Source organism: Phyllostomus discolor, chromosome 7 (genome assembly GCF_004126475.2).
Source record: "Phyllostomus discolor isolate MPI-MPIP mPhyDis1 chromosome 7, mPhyDis1.pri.v3, whole genome shotgun sequence".
In the NCBI taxonomy this organism is placed as follows: Eukaryota; Metazoa; Chordata; class Mammalia; order Chiroptera; family Phyllostomidae; genus Phyllostomus; species Phyllostomus discolor.
This window is the reverse complement of record NC_040909.2, coordinates 129,317,576-129,336,235: the sequence shown is the minus strand read 5'-3', so window position 1 is coordinate 129,336,235 and position 18,660 is coordinate 129,317,576. Positions and strand designations below refer to the sequence as shown.

Genomic DNA, 18,660 nt, shown 5'->3' with positions numbered 1-18,660 from the left:
GAGGGCCCTGCCTTTATTTCCCCTCTGGCCACTCAAAAGACACCCAGGTCTCTGAGGCTAACTTCAAAGATGGTCCAAATGGCTAGTACAACTAGGAACTGGATTTTAAACTTCCTTTAATGTTAATTATATAAATTTTCATAGTCACATGTGGCTAGCGACTATATTAGTGCAGTTCTAAAGCTACAAAAGTTCACGTTCAGTGATCAAACATGCATTAAAAAAAAGGAATCTTTTCTTCCTTAAGACCCAGCAAAAGAGCCGGGAAATCAGGTTATTTGTTCAAAAAAGAATTTTCTCTGGGTAAATCCCTGAGACCAGTAATGATTTATTGCCACCCAATCAGGGAAGAGAAAATAAGGCAATTCAACGGCAATCTCAGCTCCCAGCTCTCAGGTGTCACTGCTCTAGGGGTATGCTTCAGGTTTTCCTTGGAAGCTCTTCCTATCTCTCCTTAGATCAAAACAAATTTCTTCTTCTCGTCCATCTCGACAGGATCTCTCACAGCAGATTCCCTGATCTGGTGATCCGGGTCTTCCCAGCCTTAAACTGAGAAGTTGGCTTTTTCTAGATGCTTTGGCAAACAAGCCAAAAATACTCTGTAGCATAGTGATCAGAGAATACCTTAATTGTAATGGTCCCAAAAGAAAAACAAAAGAAAAGAAAAATGAAAAAACGGGTTCTGGGACTTAAGAGGAAGATGAATTTGGGACTGCAAATGAACAGATGAGGGCAAGTTACCCCAAACAGTTTTTCAAAGTCCACTCATGAGGAAAATCTTCAACTTCTGTGGATTTTCTGAGACTGACAGGCAGGCACTTGTGCTGGGCGTTTCTCAGTCGGTCCGTTGGTAAGGTTTTGCTGCTATGTGGGTCCTTCCGCGCCTGATGAGGTTCAAGCCCTGACTGAAGCACTCACCACAATCAGGACATTCACAAGGTTTCTCCACTGTGTGAGTCCCCTGGTGAATCGCCAGGGTGGAGCTCTGACCACAGGCTCTCCAGCACTCAGAACCAGTGCACGATTTCTCTCCTGTACGTGTCCTCTGATGTCTAATGCAATGGCCAAAACTCTTTCCACATTAAACGAGGTCTGTCCAGAAGATGTCCAGCCAGTGTTAATATGACAATAGTTTGTGCAACATCGATGTAACCTGACAGCCAAGGAGAGTGGACTGGAATGTGCATGTGTGAACAATGATGACTTCACTGTACTAGTCAGCAGGCTCGGTAGACACTGTTGAGTGAGCATATGTACTATGTGGCTGTCACATTCAATAGACTGAGCAAGTAAAGCAATGAATCTGCATTGAATTTTGCATTCAGCTTGAACATTCCTGTGCGGAAACTAATCAGATGATTCAGAAGGCCATAGCTATGGGCAACGGGTGATTGGCAGCTTCATCACAACACACCTGCTCATGTACCACACCTTGTGCAGTTTTTGGCAACACATCAAATCACCCAGGTGACTCAGCCCCCCTACAACCCAGATTTAGTGCCCTGCAACTTCTGGCTTTTCCCAAAACTAAAACCACCTCAGAAAGGAAAGAAATTTCAGAATGTCGATATTCAGGAAAATATGATGGGGCAGCTGATGGTGGTTGGGAGAACTGTGTGAGGTCCCAAGATACCTACTTTGCAGGGAACTGAGGCATCACTGTCCTATGTACAAAGTTTCTTATGTCTTCAATAAATGTCTCTATTTGTTGTATTACATGGCTGGATACTTTCTGAACAGACTTCCGTGTGTACTCTCTGATGCTTTATTAGGGTAGAATTACAACCAAAGCTTTTGCCGCATTCACTACATCTGTAGGGTTTCTCGCCTGTGTGTGTCCGCTGGTGGCGAATCACGCTGGAACTCTGACTGAAACCCTTCCCACAATCTGAGCACTTGTAAGGTTTTTCCCCAGTGTGAGTCCTCTGATGTTCTATTAGGACGTAGCTGTGGCTGAAGCATTTCCCACAGACGGGACACTCATACGGTTTTTCCCCAGTGTGTATCCTGTAGTGCTGAATAAGGTGAGAGCTGCTGCTGAAACTCTTCTCGCATTCGGGGCACTTATAGGGCTTCTCTCCCGTGTGAGTCCTCTCGTGGATAACAAGATGGGAGGTGTTACTGAAGTTTTTCCCACATTCCCCGCACTGGTAGGGCTTCTCTCCTGTGTGTGTTCTCAGATGCTGGATCAGGTGAGAGCTGTTACTGAAGCATTTCCCACACTCAAAGCATTTATAAGGTTTTTCTCCTGAGTGGGTCCTCTGGTGAGCACGCAAATGAGAACTATTATTGAAGCTTTTCCAACATTCAAAGCATTTATGACGTTTGTCTTTGAAGGAGGAATTCTGCTGGTCAGACGCATTGGCATGTTCTCCTGGGTCACTGGGTTTTTCTTCCTCTTTTCCTGTAGAATTTTCCCGATTCTCTGACTTGCAGTCACTCTCATAGAAACTATCACACCAAGTCTTATCTCCTTGGGACAGTGTCAATGGTATTTCTTTCGTATCCTCCTGCTTAAAGTTTTGTGGGCCATCTGTTTTAGAGCATTCTGAGGCTCTCTCTTTATCTGCCTTAAGGTTGTTGTGTTGAACAGTTTCTAAATTATTCTTACTTTCATCTCCTGCAAAAATAAACAAATATTCTAAACATAGTCCCTAATCTCTGCCAGGGGAATTCTGAATTGCAGTGGAAGGGAGGAAATAACCAAGTAAAACCTTGTAAATTATTTTATATTAAAACGTTTTTAAAGCTAGTTTTACTTCTTTAACATCAGAAGCAAGTGAATTTTTTGTAGTTAGTAACAACACTATAAAGTATTTGAACAGTTGTCAGCAACCGCCAAGGGAGATATTTATTTAAAATAAATTCACTAGCTTCTTTCTAGAAGACTTAAAAAAGTGGGGGAGGAGACTGGAGCAGGGGAGAACTGAATAGCATACCACCTGAGGTGAAAACTAGACAATGCCTGAGCAGATACAGAAACAACAACAATAGCCACTATAGGCATACCTCACTTTATTGAACTTAGCTTCACAGATGGTGCATTTTTTACAAATTGACAGCAAGCACCTGTACCAGTGAAATGATTATGACCCACTTTATTGAAATACTTGTTTTATTGTGATCCAGTACTGAACCTACAATATCTCTGAAGTATGCCTATATTTACTAAGAACACATAGTGTCTCATTAGTCCTAAAAATATATGCGAGACAGATGTTATCACTTATTTCGTTTTCTTAAAGAGAAAACTAAGACTGTAAGACTTAACACAATTTATGAGCTACAGAACAAGAAATTAAAAGCTGGTCTCATTCTAATGCCTTGTTCTTTCTACACACTTTATAGCACATCTTATAATGGATTTCCAAAGTAATCAGATCATCTTCTTGATCTCTCACCTGTGAAAGAGTTTTTCAAACTCCCCCTCTCTGTGAAGCCATTCAAGTCTGAGACCAGCGGTTTCTGCTCTTGCTCCATCACAACGATCACAGCCAGGTTAGGGAGCGGAAATCCTGTAGACGGAAACAGGTCATGTTTGGAGGTATTTGCTACAATTTAGTCTTCCTCTTCCCTTCCCAACCATTGCACCATAACAATTTAAGTACAGAATGTTTTGTTAATAATACTGGAAATAAAATGGTCCTTAGAAGCCCTTTTAGAAAAAATCTTTTCTCAGATGCACATGTTTAAAATTAAGGGTTAACTCGATTTACTTTTTCCAAGAAAATAATTTTAAAAATTAAATTTTCACATTAAGGTCTGAGGATCCAGCTTCAGAAAACAGAATGAATACAATACTAACTGTCCACTCAGATCTTAAAACACTTTAATTGAAAAGAAAAGGGGTTTTGAGGGGTTGTGGGGGAAGACTGATAATATGACTTCAAGAAATCAATATGCAGGTATACAAAGCAGCAAAAGAAAAAAAAAACTGCATAGTTTAGAAAGAATAACTTAGGATTTCTATAACCAGTAACAAGAAATTAGTACAAAGCAGGGCTAGAATCATTATAAACAATAACCCCTAAATATAAAAGAAATCTGACAAGGGACTTGTTCCTTTTCTCTAAGTCTATTATAATCTCAATATCCATTTCAGTGTAAATGTCATCTTTTTCAGCAAAATGCAACCCCTGGCCTATCTGAAGGGACTAGAAAATGTGATCTATCACTGGAAGGCAGTTATATGTGAACTTGGCATCCAAGCCAAGTTATAAAGAATATATAATTTGGGAAAAAATGAAAGTCTAAAAGGATATACAGAGGCATGCATATGAAAAACAAATTAAAAAATGATATACTATAATTTTGACCCTATCAATATTTATTTTGTGCCAGGAAGTGAACTGAATAATTTACACGTAATATTTCTCATTTAATTCTCACAACAGCCCTCTTAGGTGTCTAAACAATTACCAGCATTTTATAGATGAGTTAAAAAAGACATTTTGAACTTCCGACCAAGATGGAGGCATAGGTAGACATGCTATGCCTCCTCGCACAACCGTAAGAAGGATCACAACAAATCTCAAACCAAAATACAACCAGAACTGCAAGAAAATCAAACCGTATGGAAGTCTGACAAGCAAGGATTTAAAGAAGAAACATCCAGACTGGTAGGAGGGGTGGACACGGGGAGCTCAGGCAGACAGGATGTGGTGTGGAGGCAACAAGGTGGTGATGGCAGGGAGGCAGTGGCAGCGGTGGCCAGAGGAATGGATGGTCCCACATCCACGTGTGGTAGATAAAAACTGGGAGGGACACCTGGGGAGTGAACCATCCCAGCCCCAGGTCAGACTGCTAGAGCCCAGAGTTCCAGCACCAGGAAATGAAGCATCATAAATTCTGGCTGTAAAAGCCAGTGAGGGTTGGAGTGGTGGAAGAAACTGCCAGTCTCTCAGGAGAGTCTGTTTAAAGGACCCGCACAGCCCTAGAACATATACAGATCCATCCACTCTGGGATTCAGCACCAGTGCAGCAGCTAGAAGGGTGCCAGTCAGTCAGGAAGTGGGGGAAGTGACTGGAAACAGGGCCAGAGCAAGCAGCACTGTTCCCTCTCTGAACCTTCCCCCACATAGAGCACCACAAAGCAGATGAAGTAGGTTGCCACACCCTTGTGAATACCTAATGCTCTGCCCCTTACAATGTAACAGGAGTGCCAAGACTGAGTCAAAGTAGCTCTACCTAATACACAGAAACAAACACAGGGAGGCTGTGAAATTGAAGAGACAAAAAAATATGGCCCAAATGGAAAAACAGATCAAAACTCCAGAAAAAGAATTAAGTGAAACAGAGCTAGCCAACAGAGTTCAAAACACTGGGGATAAGGATGCTCAGAGAACTCACTAAGTACGGCAAACACATAAGGGAAGAAATGAAGGCTACACTAAGTGAAATAAAGAAAAATCCACAGGGAACCAACAGTGAAGGAAAGGAAGTCGGGGTTCAAATCAATGATTCAGAACATAAGGAAGAAATAAACAGTCATCCAGTATAGAATGAAGAAACAAAAATTCAAAAAAAATGAGAGAGTAAGAAGACTGGGACATCTCCAAATGTGCCAACATCCAAATCATAGGGGTGCCAGAGGGAGAAGAGCAAAAGCAAGAAATTGAAAACTTATTAGAAAAAATAATAAAAGAAAACTTCCCTGATTAGGTGAAGGAAATAGACATACAAGTGCAGGAAGCACAGAAAGTCCCAAAAAAGATGGATATGAAGAAGTCCATTCTAAGACACATCATAATTAAAATGATGCCAAAGGTTAAAGATAAAGAGAGAATCTTAAAGGCAGCAAGAGAAAAGAGTTACCTACAAAGGAGTTTCCATAAGATTATCAGCTGACTTCTCAAAAGAAACTTTACAGGCAAGAAGGGACTGGCAAGAAGTATTCAAAGTGATAAAAAGCAAGGACATACAATCAAGATTACTCTATTCAGCAAATCTATCACTTAGAATGGAAGGGCAGATAAAATGCTCCCCAGATAAGTTAAAGAGGTTCATTATCACCAAGCCCTTATTATATGAAATGTTAAAGGGGCTTACATAAGAAAAAGATCTAAACTATGAACAGTAAAATGACAACAAACTCACAACTATCAACAACTAAATCTAAAAAAAAAAAAAAAAAAAACTAAGCAAACAACTAGAATAGGAATAGAATCATAGAAATGGAGATCACAAGGGGGGAATGGGGGAGAAAGTACAGGGATTAAGAAGCATAATTGGTAGGTACAAGATAGGGGGAGGTTTAGAATAGCATAGGAAATGGAGAAGCCCAAGTACTGATATGAATGGCCCATGGACATGAACTAAGTGGGGAGATTGCTGGAGGGAAAGGGGGTACTGGGTGCATGGGGGCAAAGCGGAAAAAAACTGGGACAACTGTAATAGCATAATCAATAAAATATACTTAAAAATAAAATTAGTAATTTCCTTCCTAAAAAATAAAATAAAATAATAAAATAAAATAAAATAGACATTCTGAAACTGCTAAGGCCACACACCCCAAGAGTGGTAGCCCAGAATTCAGCCCAAGTCTCTTTGGGCTGTGACTCACACCCTCAGCTATTTCAGGACGCTGAGAGCTGAGCCTAACTCCGGGCTGCAAATGATCGTCAAAGAGGGCCTTTACTTAAGATTATACTGACTGGATTTTTAGAGAACAGATTTACATCTCTAGATCTTACACCAAATGGAGCTGGCACTCCTTAAACACCCTCAGCAATTAGGGATTTGTTCTAAGAAAAGGTGAAACGAGTCTCAATTATAAATATCCCGTGTTTGAGTGGGGGGAGGGAGGGGAAGACACCTAAGGGAGGGGAAGAAAGTTGTTCAAATGGAGTTACATATTTCTATCCAAGTCCTCACAAAGGAAGCGGGAGACGGGGTAACAGATCCCCGCGCCAGCAGCATCCCTGATACGAAACCATTAATTTTGGCAGTAGAGGCATCATCCTCAGGTGCACTGCTTCCGTCAAAGGGCTGCAGACTCAAGGTGATGAGTCCGCACCTACTGAAAGGCTGTCTGGGGCCCTGGCTGCGTCGCTCAGTGGGTTAAAGCATCCTCCCATCCTCCCCATGGGCCAGGTTGCAGGCTCCACTTCTGCCAGGACACATGGGGGAAGCAACCAATGAATACATGAATAAGTGGAACAAATCTCTCAAACAGGAAAATTAAAAAAAAAAAGGCTGTCCTTAAGGTGTCACTCTATAGAGCAGGCCAGTTTTCACTGTCAGCGCCCACCCAGGGGATCAGGATGGGGCCTGAATGCACTGAGTGCAGCTCAGCTAATTAAGAACCCTTGGCGGGGACCACAGGCTGGGGTGCCCCGCGAGGTGAAGTTCCCCGAGACCAGACTGTCACCAGCTGACGCGACCCATTAAGGGACTCCGCAGGCAAGGGAGGCGCAGTGGCTGGGGCGGTGGGCGAGGCAGGGCCCCCGCCCCTCCCAGCAGCGGGATCCCCCTCCGGGGCGTCTGCTACAGCCTGGGCGGTGCAGGTTCCTTTCCTGCCCGCGGCCCTCGGCTCCCTTCCCCGCCCCCCGAGAAGGAACTTACTGTTCTGGGGGCTACACACAAGGCGCCCTGCACCCCTAGGAAGGCAAGATGTCCCGGTGGGAAGAGTCCCCACTCCTTCAGACCCAAACAACCCAGGGTCCTAGACTCTCAAACCGCCAGACAGGAACCGGAAGTTGCCCTAGCTTCCGCAGCCAGCTTCCTAGAGCTTGTCTAGGAAAGCGGGACAGCCAGCGCTCGTTGATCTTAACCCTTAGGGCCCCGGGCCAAAGGGAGGGAGCTAGCGGATTTCCTTTCCTTGGGCTGTCATTCCAGTCCTGTGATTCTCGTTCCTCACGCTCCTCAGGCGCCTTGTCATAGGCGCCTGATTAGAGCTTACCCTTTTCTCGACACCAGGGTACCATCAGATTTATCATCATCATTAGACTCAAAAGCAGTAGAGCCTTTATTAAGCACCTATTGTTTCTGTTCTCCCCAATGTGGACATGGGCATACGATAGGTACATTTAGCTATCTGTGAAACAGTTGGAGAGCGAAGGCATCCATGCACATATAAAACAAGGAGTTTGCAAGGCACCGTTATTACTAACATTCAGAGATAGTTAAACTCTGCTTTTGTTCAGAGAAAATAGAAGACAGTCTCTCCATAGCAAACATGCAAATCTACTCCAGTCCGCACCCCTGGCACTCTCGTTCCTCCCTCCTGTTAAAAACAGAGGACTGGGCCTTCGCATGGAAAACAAGCCCTTCGTTGGTACTCAGCTGTTTCCCACCTTCTTGGCATCCTTATGCCGTCCACTAACCTCTCAGTTCTCCCGGCTCCATCCCAAATTAGCCCCTCAGCTTTAATTTGTTTCTTACAATGTTTCGTCTTTAACACTTCCCACTCACTTTTTAACTCATTTCCCTTGCAGCAAAAACAATAAATCACTAAGATCAACAGTGGCCTCCATGTTTGTTGGCGTGATTGGTAATTTTCAGTTCTCTGTTCTTTTCCGTTTTGACGCTGCTGAGAACAACCTCTAAAAACACTGGTTTGAGGTGATGGTGCGCTGTCCTCCTTTTTCTCCACATCTAGGCAGGCTACTGCAAGCCTGGTCTTCACTAATTGTTGAGGCTCCTCAAGGCCACCTAGGCCTTCTCCCCTCTTACCTGCAAATGTTTCCTATTTGGCAATCTCCTTCACTCCCACATTAAAAAAAAAAAAATTCTTTAAATTATTTATTTATTTTCAGGTAGAGGGGAAGGGAGGGAGAAAGACAGGGAGAGAAAGATCGGTGTGTGCCCCCTACTGGGGACTTGGCCCACAACCCAGGCATGTGCCCTGACTGGGGATCAAACTGGCAACCTTTCTGTTTGCAGGCTGGCGGCACTCTATCCACTGAGCCACCACAGCCAGGGCCCCTCCTACATTTTTAATACCACCTACACAGACAACTTACAGATGCAGATCTCCAGCCTAGGCTGCATTTTTGAGCTTTCCACTTATACCACTGTTCCGCGTGACGTCTCGTATCAGAGGTCTCAGTAATGCCTCAGAACCAAAATGTCAAAAGTCAAAATCTTTTTGCTTTCTCGTCTCACGTACACTTACAAACACAAAAGAAAACAAACCTGTTTGTCTTCCAATATTCTCTCTCTCAACTATCCATCTGGTTATACAGAAGCCCAGAAGTCATTTTTGTCACCTCCCTTTCCCTGACCTTTACCAGAAATTTCGGGTGTGTGTCAAGACTCAGAGTTCCAGTTTAACTCTAAGGGAGGGCAAAAATACGAGTAGATTTGAACCTTCCTCCAACTCTTATCGGTGGGGTACATCAAAGCAAACCAAGACACGCTTGTTTTGACTTGGAAAAGTAGAGAAATGTGACCTTTCTCATAGCTGAGTGGCAGGTTAGGTGGCACAGTGTCTCCCAAGATGGTCGCCACAGTGTCCCTCATGCTACATGTTATGCTTCCAATGTGCTGTTGATGCTCCTTCCATCCTGCAATGGCTTTTACGTCTCCTCTGAACCTGAGCGACCCTTTGTAACGGCCTCAAACAAGAGAGTATGGAACAGGGGATGACATGTGATTTCTGAGGGTCGGTCATGAAGATAATATGCGCTTCTTTCCTATTCTCTTGCTGAGATGTCTCCTGCAGGAACCCAAACACCATGCTGCAAGGCAGCCAAGACCACTGGGAGAAGCCATGTGACATTATTCTGGCTTCAGGTGAAATAGCTCCAACTGACGTCGTACTGCGAACACACGAGGTCCCAAGAGGGAACCACTTAGCAGAGCCCAGCCTACTCTCAGAACGCTGAGAGGAAATAATAAAATGATTCTTTTTGGTTCTAAGCTACCAGCTTTTGGAATGAGTTTGCTGTGCAGTCACAGACAGCCAGGATATATTTAGTACACTGAAGTGGGGTGCTACCCTAACAAAAACTGAAAATGTGCAGCTTTGCCCGTGGGAACAGGTGGCAGGCAGAAAAAGGAAGGTCCCTACGGAGAGTGTTAGTGAAAGCCTAAAAATGGTGACAGGGAGGGATTAAAGGAAAAGGGAAAAAAATGGAAGTTGGAGGTAAGGGGTCCTTTTTATGTGGTGGCAGCAATTTGGCAACACTGTTATCTGAGCTAACATGGCCTAAGTGATCTTGGTCAGGAGTTGTCAAACGTGTTCTGCAAAGGGCCAAATAGTAACTGTTGTATGCTTCTGAGCTGTAACTCCTCACCTCTGCCATGATGGCCTAAAATTAGCATATAGGTAAGGGTATGTTCCAATAAAAATGTTTATTAAAAAAAAGAGAAACCTGTCCATCGGCAGTATTTTTCTGACCCCCGTTCTAGCTAAGGAGATCAAGGTAGAATATTAGGAGGGCCACGTGGTTTCTTCTCACTGCCTTTGACAAAATGCAAGAAACGGGAGATGAACTGAAGAACTACCCCCCTGAATACATAGGAGTTAGAACACGCTGCATTTGAAAAAGAAATTGTTTTTTCTCATCTAAGCCTCTCCAGATGGGAAACAATGTTAAAATGAAGAAATGGCTTCTGGGAAAAGATTCAATATCAGGCATTGCTCAACACACATGGCCTTTTACAGGTCCTACCGGTATGTCTTGAAAAACTTCTCTGCGGAACAATTGGATACCCAAGAGTCTTAAGGGTCTTGTCCCACAGGAAACACAAAGAGGCCACGGTAGCAAAGGGCTTATCTCATGAAGGTTTGTGATTGTGGCTTTTGTCCGACAGAGTGAATGATGTATTGACATGCCAAAAGCCTGGAGATTTTTGAAAGTGTTATGTCAGCCGACACTGAAGGGCACAGAGACAGCACAATATGGTAAGGGGTCTTTGGACCCCTCAGAGCTTACTGGAAGGAAGAGGGCCATGGAAACCACTCAGCCACACACAGGGACTTACTGTTGAAGGAAACCAGATTATCTCCCCCAGAGATATTTCTTGGACCTAAAAATGATTTTGAGCTGAGGGCAATTAAGAAGCAACAAATGCAGGAAAAGCTCTCTCTCCCCTCTTCTTTTTCTGACGAAAGGCAGGACATAAAGTCTCCTTCGCTGAAGACGACTCAACTCTTATCAGCACCAGAGGAATCTGCAAACAATGTTAATCCACTAGCTTTCCCCTCTGTGCTTACCTTCCCACAGTTGGCCTCCCTCGGAAGCCTAAAACTGCTTTACTCTGTCTTGCCATTTCTCTATAGATGTATTATTCGTTGTTAAAGGTGTTATATAAGCCAAAGGTCTAAATCATCTCTTTGAGTTACTCTTGCCCTGCGTTTCTCCCATGTATATAGGCTGGGGAAAAGGTAGGTTTGCAGTTGTGTGCATGGAAAAATAATACGATCATTAATCAGTAATAACACAAGAATAAATTCTGTGTTTCACGTACTGCAAACCTTTCCCCCACCCTGAATATGAGATATACCTGTTAATAAACTTCTGTTTGTTTTTCTTTTGTTAATCTGTTTTTTGTTACAGACACCCAAGTTGAGAATTTAGAAGGTAGAAGGAAAAGGATTTCTTTTTTTCTTCTTCTCCACTAGATAAGATCTAAATTTCAGGAGCTTTCTGTGGAGCCTCCTTCTAGCAACCCTGTTCCTCCCAATGGATGCCCAACTGCTTGTGGTTTCCGAGCACAGCCTGTTTTGCATGCCTTTGTGACTCGCTCTCCCCCACAATGTCGCTCACTGCTCCCGGCACACCTGCCCTCACCCCTCTGTTACCTCCGGCTGTGCAGAACGTGTGTGCTCCTCATTTCAGCTCACGTGTCATCTCCCTCATTTAGCCTCCTTTCACTCTCCCAGGAGGACTTATATTCTCCCCAAATTATATTCTGTTTATCAGATTGTGTTCTATGTCCCCATAGGTTCTGAACCAATTGAGAGATAGACAGGGGTATCCATTCAATAAGGATCAAAATCAAGAACTTTGTGACAGGTAAAGCCGGATTGGAGAGTTGGCCTTAGGTCCAAGGTCTTCTACACCTCGCCATGCGTTAGACTGGCTTAATCTTTCAGTGTAGGACAGAGAAGTCCTGCCGCAGAGATGTTACAGACCACATGCACAAGGAGCAGAGAACAGCTAATAAATGTTCCACGTACAGGAAGATTTTAGAGAGCCCAGAGAAGGATGAACCACACACACACATTCAGTCTTTTTTGTCCCATCTCACCTATTAGAATAAGTTGCTGTTTCTGACCCCATAAATGAATGATGGGTAAAGTTTCAGGCAGTGGAATGAAGGACAGACGGTGGCTTCTACTATTTCTACAAAATGGCAGTTCTTGCTTTATAAGGCTGAAGAAATGTGGGGATCAGAAGAGGCATTGAGCCCTGGCTGGCGTAGCCCAGTAGATTGAGTGTGGGCTGCGAACCAAAGTGTCGCAGGTTCGATTCCCAGTCAGGGCACATGCCTGGGTTGCAGGCCATGACCCCCAGCAACTACACATTGATGTTTCTCTCTCTCTCTCTCTCTTTCTCCCTCCCTTCCCTCTCTAAAAATAAATAAATAAAATCTTTAAAAAAGAAAGAAGAGGCATGGATGTCATATCCTATTGTGAAGCATGGAAAATTCAAGTCCCTTTATGTTTTCTTCCATTTTCCTTGTTTTACTTGTTCTTTCGCTCATTTCTTCAACAAATACTTAGTGTCACCTGCTGTTGACTCCTACATGGTCAACCTGAACAGGAGTTTGTGTAGACTCTGCTCGCCCCTAGCTTACAAGGGGCTAGGGCCTAGCCCCTAGGGCCTGATACAAGGCCCTAGCAGAGTGGATGCCATCCTTTCCCCAGCCATGGCTGCTTTCAGGCATCAGTGTCGATGACAGGACAGTTGGCGCTGCCTTCGTGTGGATCCTCTCAGAGTGTTTGCAGCTTCAAGTTACAGACTACCTGACTTACAGTGGTTTAGGCCACAAGGATGTTATTACTCACTTAAGAAATGTCTCCAGCAGGCAGTCCTGGGATGGATTAAGCAGTCCAAGGGCTTTTTGTTTTTTTTTTCAATGACCCAAGCTATTCCCTTCTGTCCTCTCCAACATCCTCAGTATTTTGATGACATCTCCCCTTCAGGCTTCTTACTTCATGGCTACAAGGCGGCTGCACCAACTCCTCCCATCACCTTGTAACACCATAGTGTCCCAAGCAAGACAAAAGGTAAGGAGACAAAAAAGGCTTATTTTTATGTGCCTCTCTTTTACTAAGGAAATACATATTTTTAACACCCCCCCCCCCCCAATTTTCCCTTCTGTCCCATTGGCCAGAAATTGACCACATGCATTCTGACTTTTGAAATTATTACCAAGGAGGAAAGGGATTGTTGTGATTGGCTCAGGCCAACATGATTCATCCTCTGGAACTGAACATATTGCTGCCCAAACCAGGTCAGCGAAAGGGGGAAGACAGCTGGTAACAAAGTGTCTGCCACAACGAACATGAACAGAAACAAGGAAGAGCTTCTGGATAGCATTGTCCACAAACTTTTTGAAGGGCATGGATCTAAGATAACTCCTTCAAATATAACTTGAATACTTTTACCCACAACCCCATCCATAACGGATACCCAGGTTGTTTCCAGCCCTTGGCTATCGTGCATAACACTGCAAAGAACTTGCAAGTACAGCTCTCTCTTTAAGACAGTGATTTCATCTCTTACAGGCATTCACCCAGAAGTGGACTTGCTAGACCATGTGGTAGTTCTATTTCTAATTAATTAAGAAACCTCCACACTACTTTTCACAGTGGCTGTGCCAGGTTACACGCCCACCAGCACCGTGTGTTGTCTTACCAGCATTTGCTGTCTCTTGCCTTTTGATTGCAGACATCATAACAAGTCATGAGGGAATGCCTCATTGTGGTTTTGATTTGCCCTTCCCTGATGATCAATGATGTCCATCTCCTTTTTCTGTACTTGGCCATTTGCTTGTCTTCTTCGGGAAAATCTCTGCTCGGATCTCTTCACCCTTTATTAGACATGTGGTTTGCAACTATTTTCTCCCTTTCCATCGCTCGCCTGTCCACTTTGCTGTTCAGAGACTCTTCGGTTTGATCCGATTTCACTCGTTCATTTTGCTTTTGGTGTCAAATCCCCCAAATCTGGCTCGCTCTCCAACCTGTGATGACACGGTCAGAAGGCAGCCAGCTGCCTGCAAGCCAGAAAGCCAAACATGCCGGCCTCCTGAGCTCATGCTTCCAGCTTCCAGAACTGTGCAAAAATACATTTCTGTTGTTTAAGCCACCCAGTAGATGATATTTTACTACAGCAGCTCAGGCTACTGTAGTACTGATCTCATTACAGGATCAGAACAGCTCACACGGAATCATCAATAGTCAGGTTAGGTTTTTTGTTTTGTTTTGTTTTTTGTCTTTTGCAGGAACATTTACATTTTAAAAGAGAAGGTGGTTAAAATGACGGACTCACTAAGTGGCAGGTGGTGCAAAGCCCTCCGGGAGGGGCAGTGAGATATCATAACCAGCAAATTCTTTGGCATACATGCAAGATTTGTGCCCCTTTACCAAGAAATTGAACTTTCCTAAGCGTCAGTAATTGGGCACAGTGATACCCATGCTCCAGAGCTGTGAGGATTGTTCCCATCCCTTTTTGGTGGTGCGCTTTCTGGTGCTTTCAGAGAGCTCTGGCTCCTTTTCTTCTCTCCATCCCCCTCCCTCCCACTGCCTCCTGCATTGTTTGGCCTAGGAGCCTACACAGAGAATTGCTGCAGAAACAATCTCTGCTGCACGTACATTTCGCTTGCTCAACAGCTCCAGGGTGGTGAAACCGAGTGGAGGCTCGGCTTAGGGAGAGAGTATAGGCTGACCCAGCACCAAAGGTATTAGAAGCCCAAGAACCACAGGTACCCAAGGCAGAGGAATGCCTGAATTGAAACAGATACCAAAGGCAATTGCAACATCTTTCTCTGAAGGTAGGTGGGAGGGTAAGGAAACATCCAGCATGATTTGCTTCTGGTGCTAATGGCAAGCCAAGGAGGTCAACAGAGCACAGTCTAGATTGTGCTGCTCTGGTGTTAGCTCGGGATGGCACTTTCCTGATTCATATTAAATGCTCAATATTCTAAACTGTGTCAGCAGGTGGCTCCAAAGGCAGCTATTTGGTGAGATTGCAGCAAAATGTAAATTACGCTGCAGAGAAACCCAACCTTGTACACAGATTCAAACGAATCATGAAGCAAACATAAAGTGATATTGTACCCATTTGATTTGACAAGAATAAACCTGGGCATGATAGAGGATTATGAACATGAATACTCTGTAACTTGAACCCTTTGGAGGGGAGAGAGAGAGAGAGAGAGAGAGAGAGAGAGAGAGAGAGAGAGAGAGAGAGAGAAACAGAGGCTATTGTCTCAGGTGCCACACCAGCCTCCAGAATGTTAGGAGTCCGTTTTCCGCCTTGCCCCAGATTTTCTCTAAGGTTAGTTGTCTCCCGATGTTCTCATTTTGGTGCCCACCCAGCTGCAAGCCAATCTTCCTCCAGAAGACAAGAGGTGAAGGTTAGGCAGGCTTCATTCCCAGCTATGCTGTAGGAGGGTTCCTGTTCTTGGAGACACAAGCTGCAGAAACCTACCAGACCGGTGTGAAGTTATGTGGAAACCTAGAAGAGGAGGACATCGTTGGGAGACGTGAGGTCTGCGTACGTGTCAGGAAGCATGACAGCATGCCGTGCTGCGAAGCGAGCGGAGGGCCCTCGCCTGACTTGTAAATCCGCCAGATGCTGGGAAGACGGGTGCTTGGCAGCCAAAGCTGAAAATGGCACAATTTCTCTAGGACATCTTTCCACTTCCTCTTTCGGATTCCCGCCCTCTGCCGCCTGCCCCACCCTCCATCTTCAGACTGATCTGTCATCAGTGAGCCCCTACCGCTGGTTACCTCTTCCCACCCCTGCATTTCATCCTTTGTCTCTTCTCATGTTATTGAATTTTGGAGGGTGACAATGGTTAATAAAATGATATAGGTTTCGGGTATATAATTCCACCACACATCATCTGTTTATTGCATTGTGTGTTCATCACCCCAAGTCAAGTCGCCTTCCATCACTGTTTATCCCCCCCTTTATTCTCTCCCACCTCCCCCCACCCCCAGCGCTTTGTCTCTTAACCCCTCCTTGGAGGTACTGGTATTCTGAAGGGTCGGGGTGGGCAGTATCTGTGGAGTCACAGACCAAGAGTGGACAGGGGGAAGGAAGGTGAAGAAGAATAGCATTGGTCAGTGCCTTCAATGGCCCAGACACTGTCACATCTGTCCTCCCACCCCATCCTCCCAACCATCCTCAGGCTTCTGAAGTAATTCACTGGATTTCCTAGTAGATACTCACAGAGGAAACCCGAAGAACTGGCCTCCTAAAACTGCGTCCTGGAAGATCTAAGGATAGGCGCATCTCTGACTTAGTGTCCGTTGTTCCGCACTTCGTGTTGGCTTCCTTTGTATTCCTTTGCAAAATTTATGGTGTGACAAATGGCTTCTGCAATGGCACGGAGCCACTGATTGTTCAGGAAGTACACAGGGAAAATAGAGAGGATGACCTGGGCGCTTGCCTGCTTCTGGCAAGTAAACCTCGTAATGTTCTCCGTGAATGGTGACCCCCCCTCCCAGCAGTGGGACCTTGTGGGTATTAGGTCTCAGTGGAGCTGTCCAGAGAAGCAAGTCATGTCACTGAAGGAAGCCCCACCTACTGGCCCATCATCTCTGTGTGAAAAGGTGGAGATAAGATTCAGCATTAGAGAACGATTCTATCAGGGAATTCCATGCATTCAGATCACCGAGTTTTGGCGATCGGCACTGGGACTTTTCCTTGCCGCAAAAGAATGAACGTCCTAGGACACACCGGGTCCGGGGATCAAGAATGTGCATGTTCGTTCACAAAGGATGGGGAGCACCAGGTTCTCTGTTGATTAGTATCCAGAAAGATCAGCCATGTTCCTTTGGGGCGAATTACACGGTGACTCATTACCAGGGTGGGAAAGGGAAGGAAGCAGGGGAAATCCACAACAGGTGTGGCACCTTACAGTGTGACATCTGCTTACTGCCAAGCTCACTTGCAGAACAAGTCATTTGCTCCCTTTGACAGTCCCTGTTATCAAATGGACTCTCTTCAACTACATACAGGGGAAACCGTCTTGTAAGCTATTGGTCATAGGACAAAACAATGGGCTCTTGACCTGCGCTGTCATCGCAAAAAAAACAAAACAAAACACTTTCATCTGTTTAGTGGTGCAAAGGTGGTTGAGTACTTTCACACAGTCTGCCATGTGCTCCTCAGAACAAGTCTGTGACGACAACATGTCCATTTTGCAGATAGGGAAACTGAGGATCCGAGGGAAGCAGTGGGCCTAAGCCCATGGAGCCGGGGGAGGAACGAGTCTAGAGCCCTGGCCTCCCAGCCTCATAGTAGTGTGCCGTCTACTACCCCTGGGTGCGGCGCTCCCCCATGGCTCGTAAGTGCTGTGACACATCACCCACTTTGGAGAGTGAGAGAGGCTCCGTGGATAATTATTCTGAGACAACAACTGGAAACCGGGACTAGCTCAGGGGTATTTGGATGAATGGTCTCCCCCATCCCTAGGCAGAAGCAGAGGAGACAGGCCCCCTAAACACTGCCCTGCTCCTCTCTTTTCCTGGGCAGGAGACACATTTTTATCTGTTTGGGAGTGAGTGACTGTTGAGTTCTGAGAATAGGGGTCGACGAACAGACTCATTTGGGTCAAGCAGGGAAGAACGAGTTCTCTCTGTTTTGCGTCACCGTATCCGACCAGTTTGGACCACAAAGCTCCAGACGTACGACCAGGGCTGGGAAGACGCCCTCAAGAATAAACGAAAGAAAGATGATGTGGTTTCTGCAGGACATTGAGTAAGAGGCTGACGAGAACAGTCAAAAAGACCACCTGGGCAGCTTTCGGGTCTGCCAGCTGGGCAGCGATCGGCGTGGGTGTTGTTATCAGTGTCCGTGAGCTTCTGCTGGAGAAGGCAAACTCTACCAGATGGATAAGGTCACGGGGGATTCATGGAGTGGGTGTAGACCGCCCCATCTGGCTAGCTAGCTCGTTCACTTGCTGGTCACTGTTCATATCTCACTGGTGATTGCAACACCTACTTTGGCAAACACCTGCTTCCGGATATGGTCTCTCAGGCAAACGTGCATGACAATAATCATAAGAATTATACTTCTAATAATACCACACAATCTTTGCAGAATGCTTTTATAATTTTTAATGTTTGCAGCACTGTTATAAGTTCATACATGTAAAGTACTTAAAACGGTGCCTGGCACAAAGTGAGTGCAATGTATTTTCCTGCTATTATTCTTGTTATTATTTCCTGTGGCTCACACAAAACTCCACAAAATAAGTTACACAGAAATGGCAAAGAAGAAAACCAATCCCAGGTTGGCTAGGTTTGTTCCCATCGTTACCCAGCCTGTTTCAACAGCATGGCCCTGGTCGGAATTCTCTGGGATCTGCAGGGAACAATATCCTCAATACTATGATCCCATAATTTCAGCAGGTCTGTCCAGACTCGCTCCAGGCCCACGTCACAAGGTAACAGATACTCTGGGTGCCCTTGAATATTTGTAATCTTGAAGCAAGTCTGCGTGCCCCTGACAGCTCATTTACATCCTCAGGCTG

General features: G+C 45.0%; 1 protein-coding gene across 1 annotated transcript; it reads right to left on the bottom strand.

Moving 5' to 3' along the window:
- Window positions 1–220: 220 nt before the first annotated feature.
- ZNF572 (zinc finger protein 572) lies at window positions 221–7,692 on the bottom strand. The gene is made up of 3 exons (XM_028533850.2): window positions 7,564–7,692; window positions 3,402–3,515; window positions 221–2,620 (listed from the first exon to the last, which is right to left on the bottom strand). Exons 2-3 carry the CDS (start codon window positions 3,478–3,480, stop codon window positions 1,689–1,691), a joined length of 1,011 nt encoding a protein of 336 aa, XP_028389651.1. The 5' UTR covers window positions 3,481–3,515; window positions 7,564–7,692; the 3' UTR covers window positions 221–1,688.
- Between the last annotated feature and the right edge of the window lie 10,968 nt (window positions 7,693–18,660).

Bases quoted from the DNA above. Each gene is read 5' to 3' on its own strand.
- ZNF572 (XM_028533850.2), bottom strand. From the start codon at position 3,480: ATGGAGCAAGAGCAGAAACCGCTGGTCTCAGACTTGAATGGCTTCACA. The intron at 2,621-3,401 runs GTGAGAGATCAA...TTATTTTTGCAG, and splicing joins TTTGAAAAACTCTTTCACAG to GAGATGAAAGTAAGAATAAT.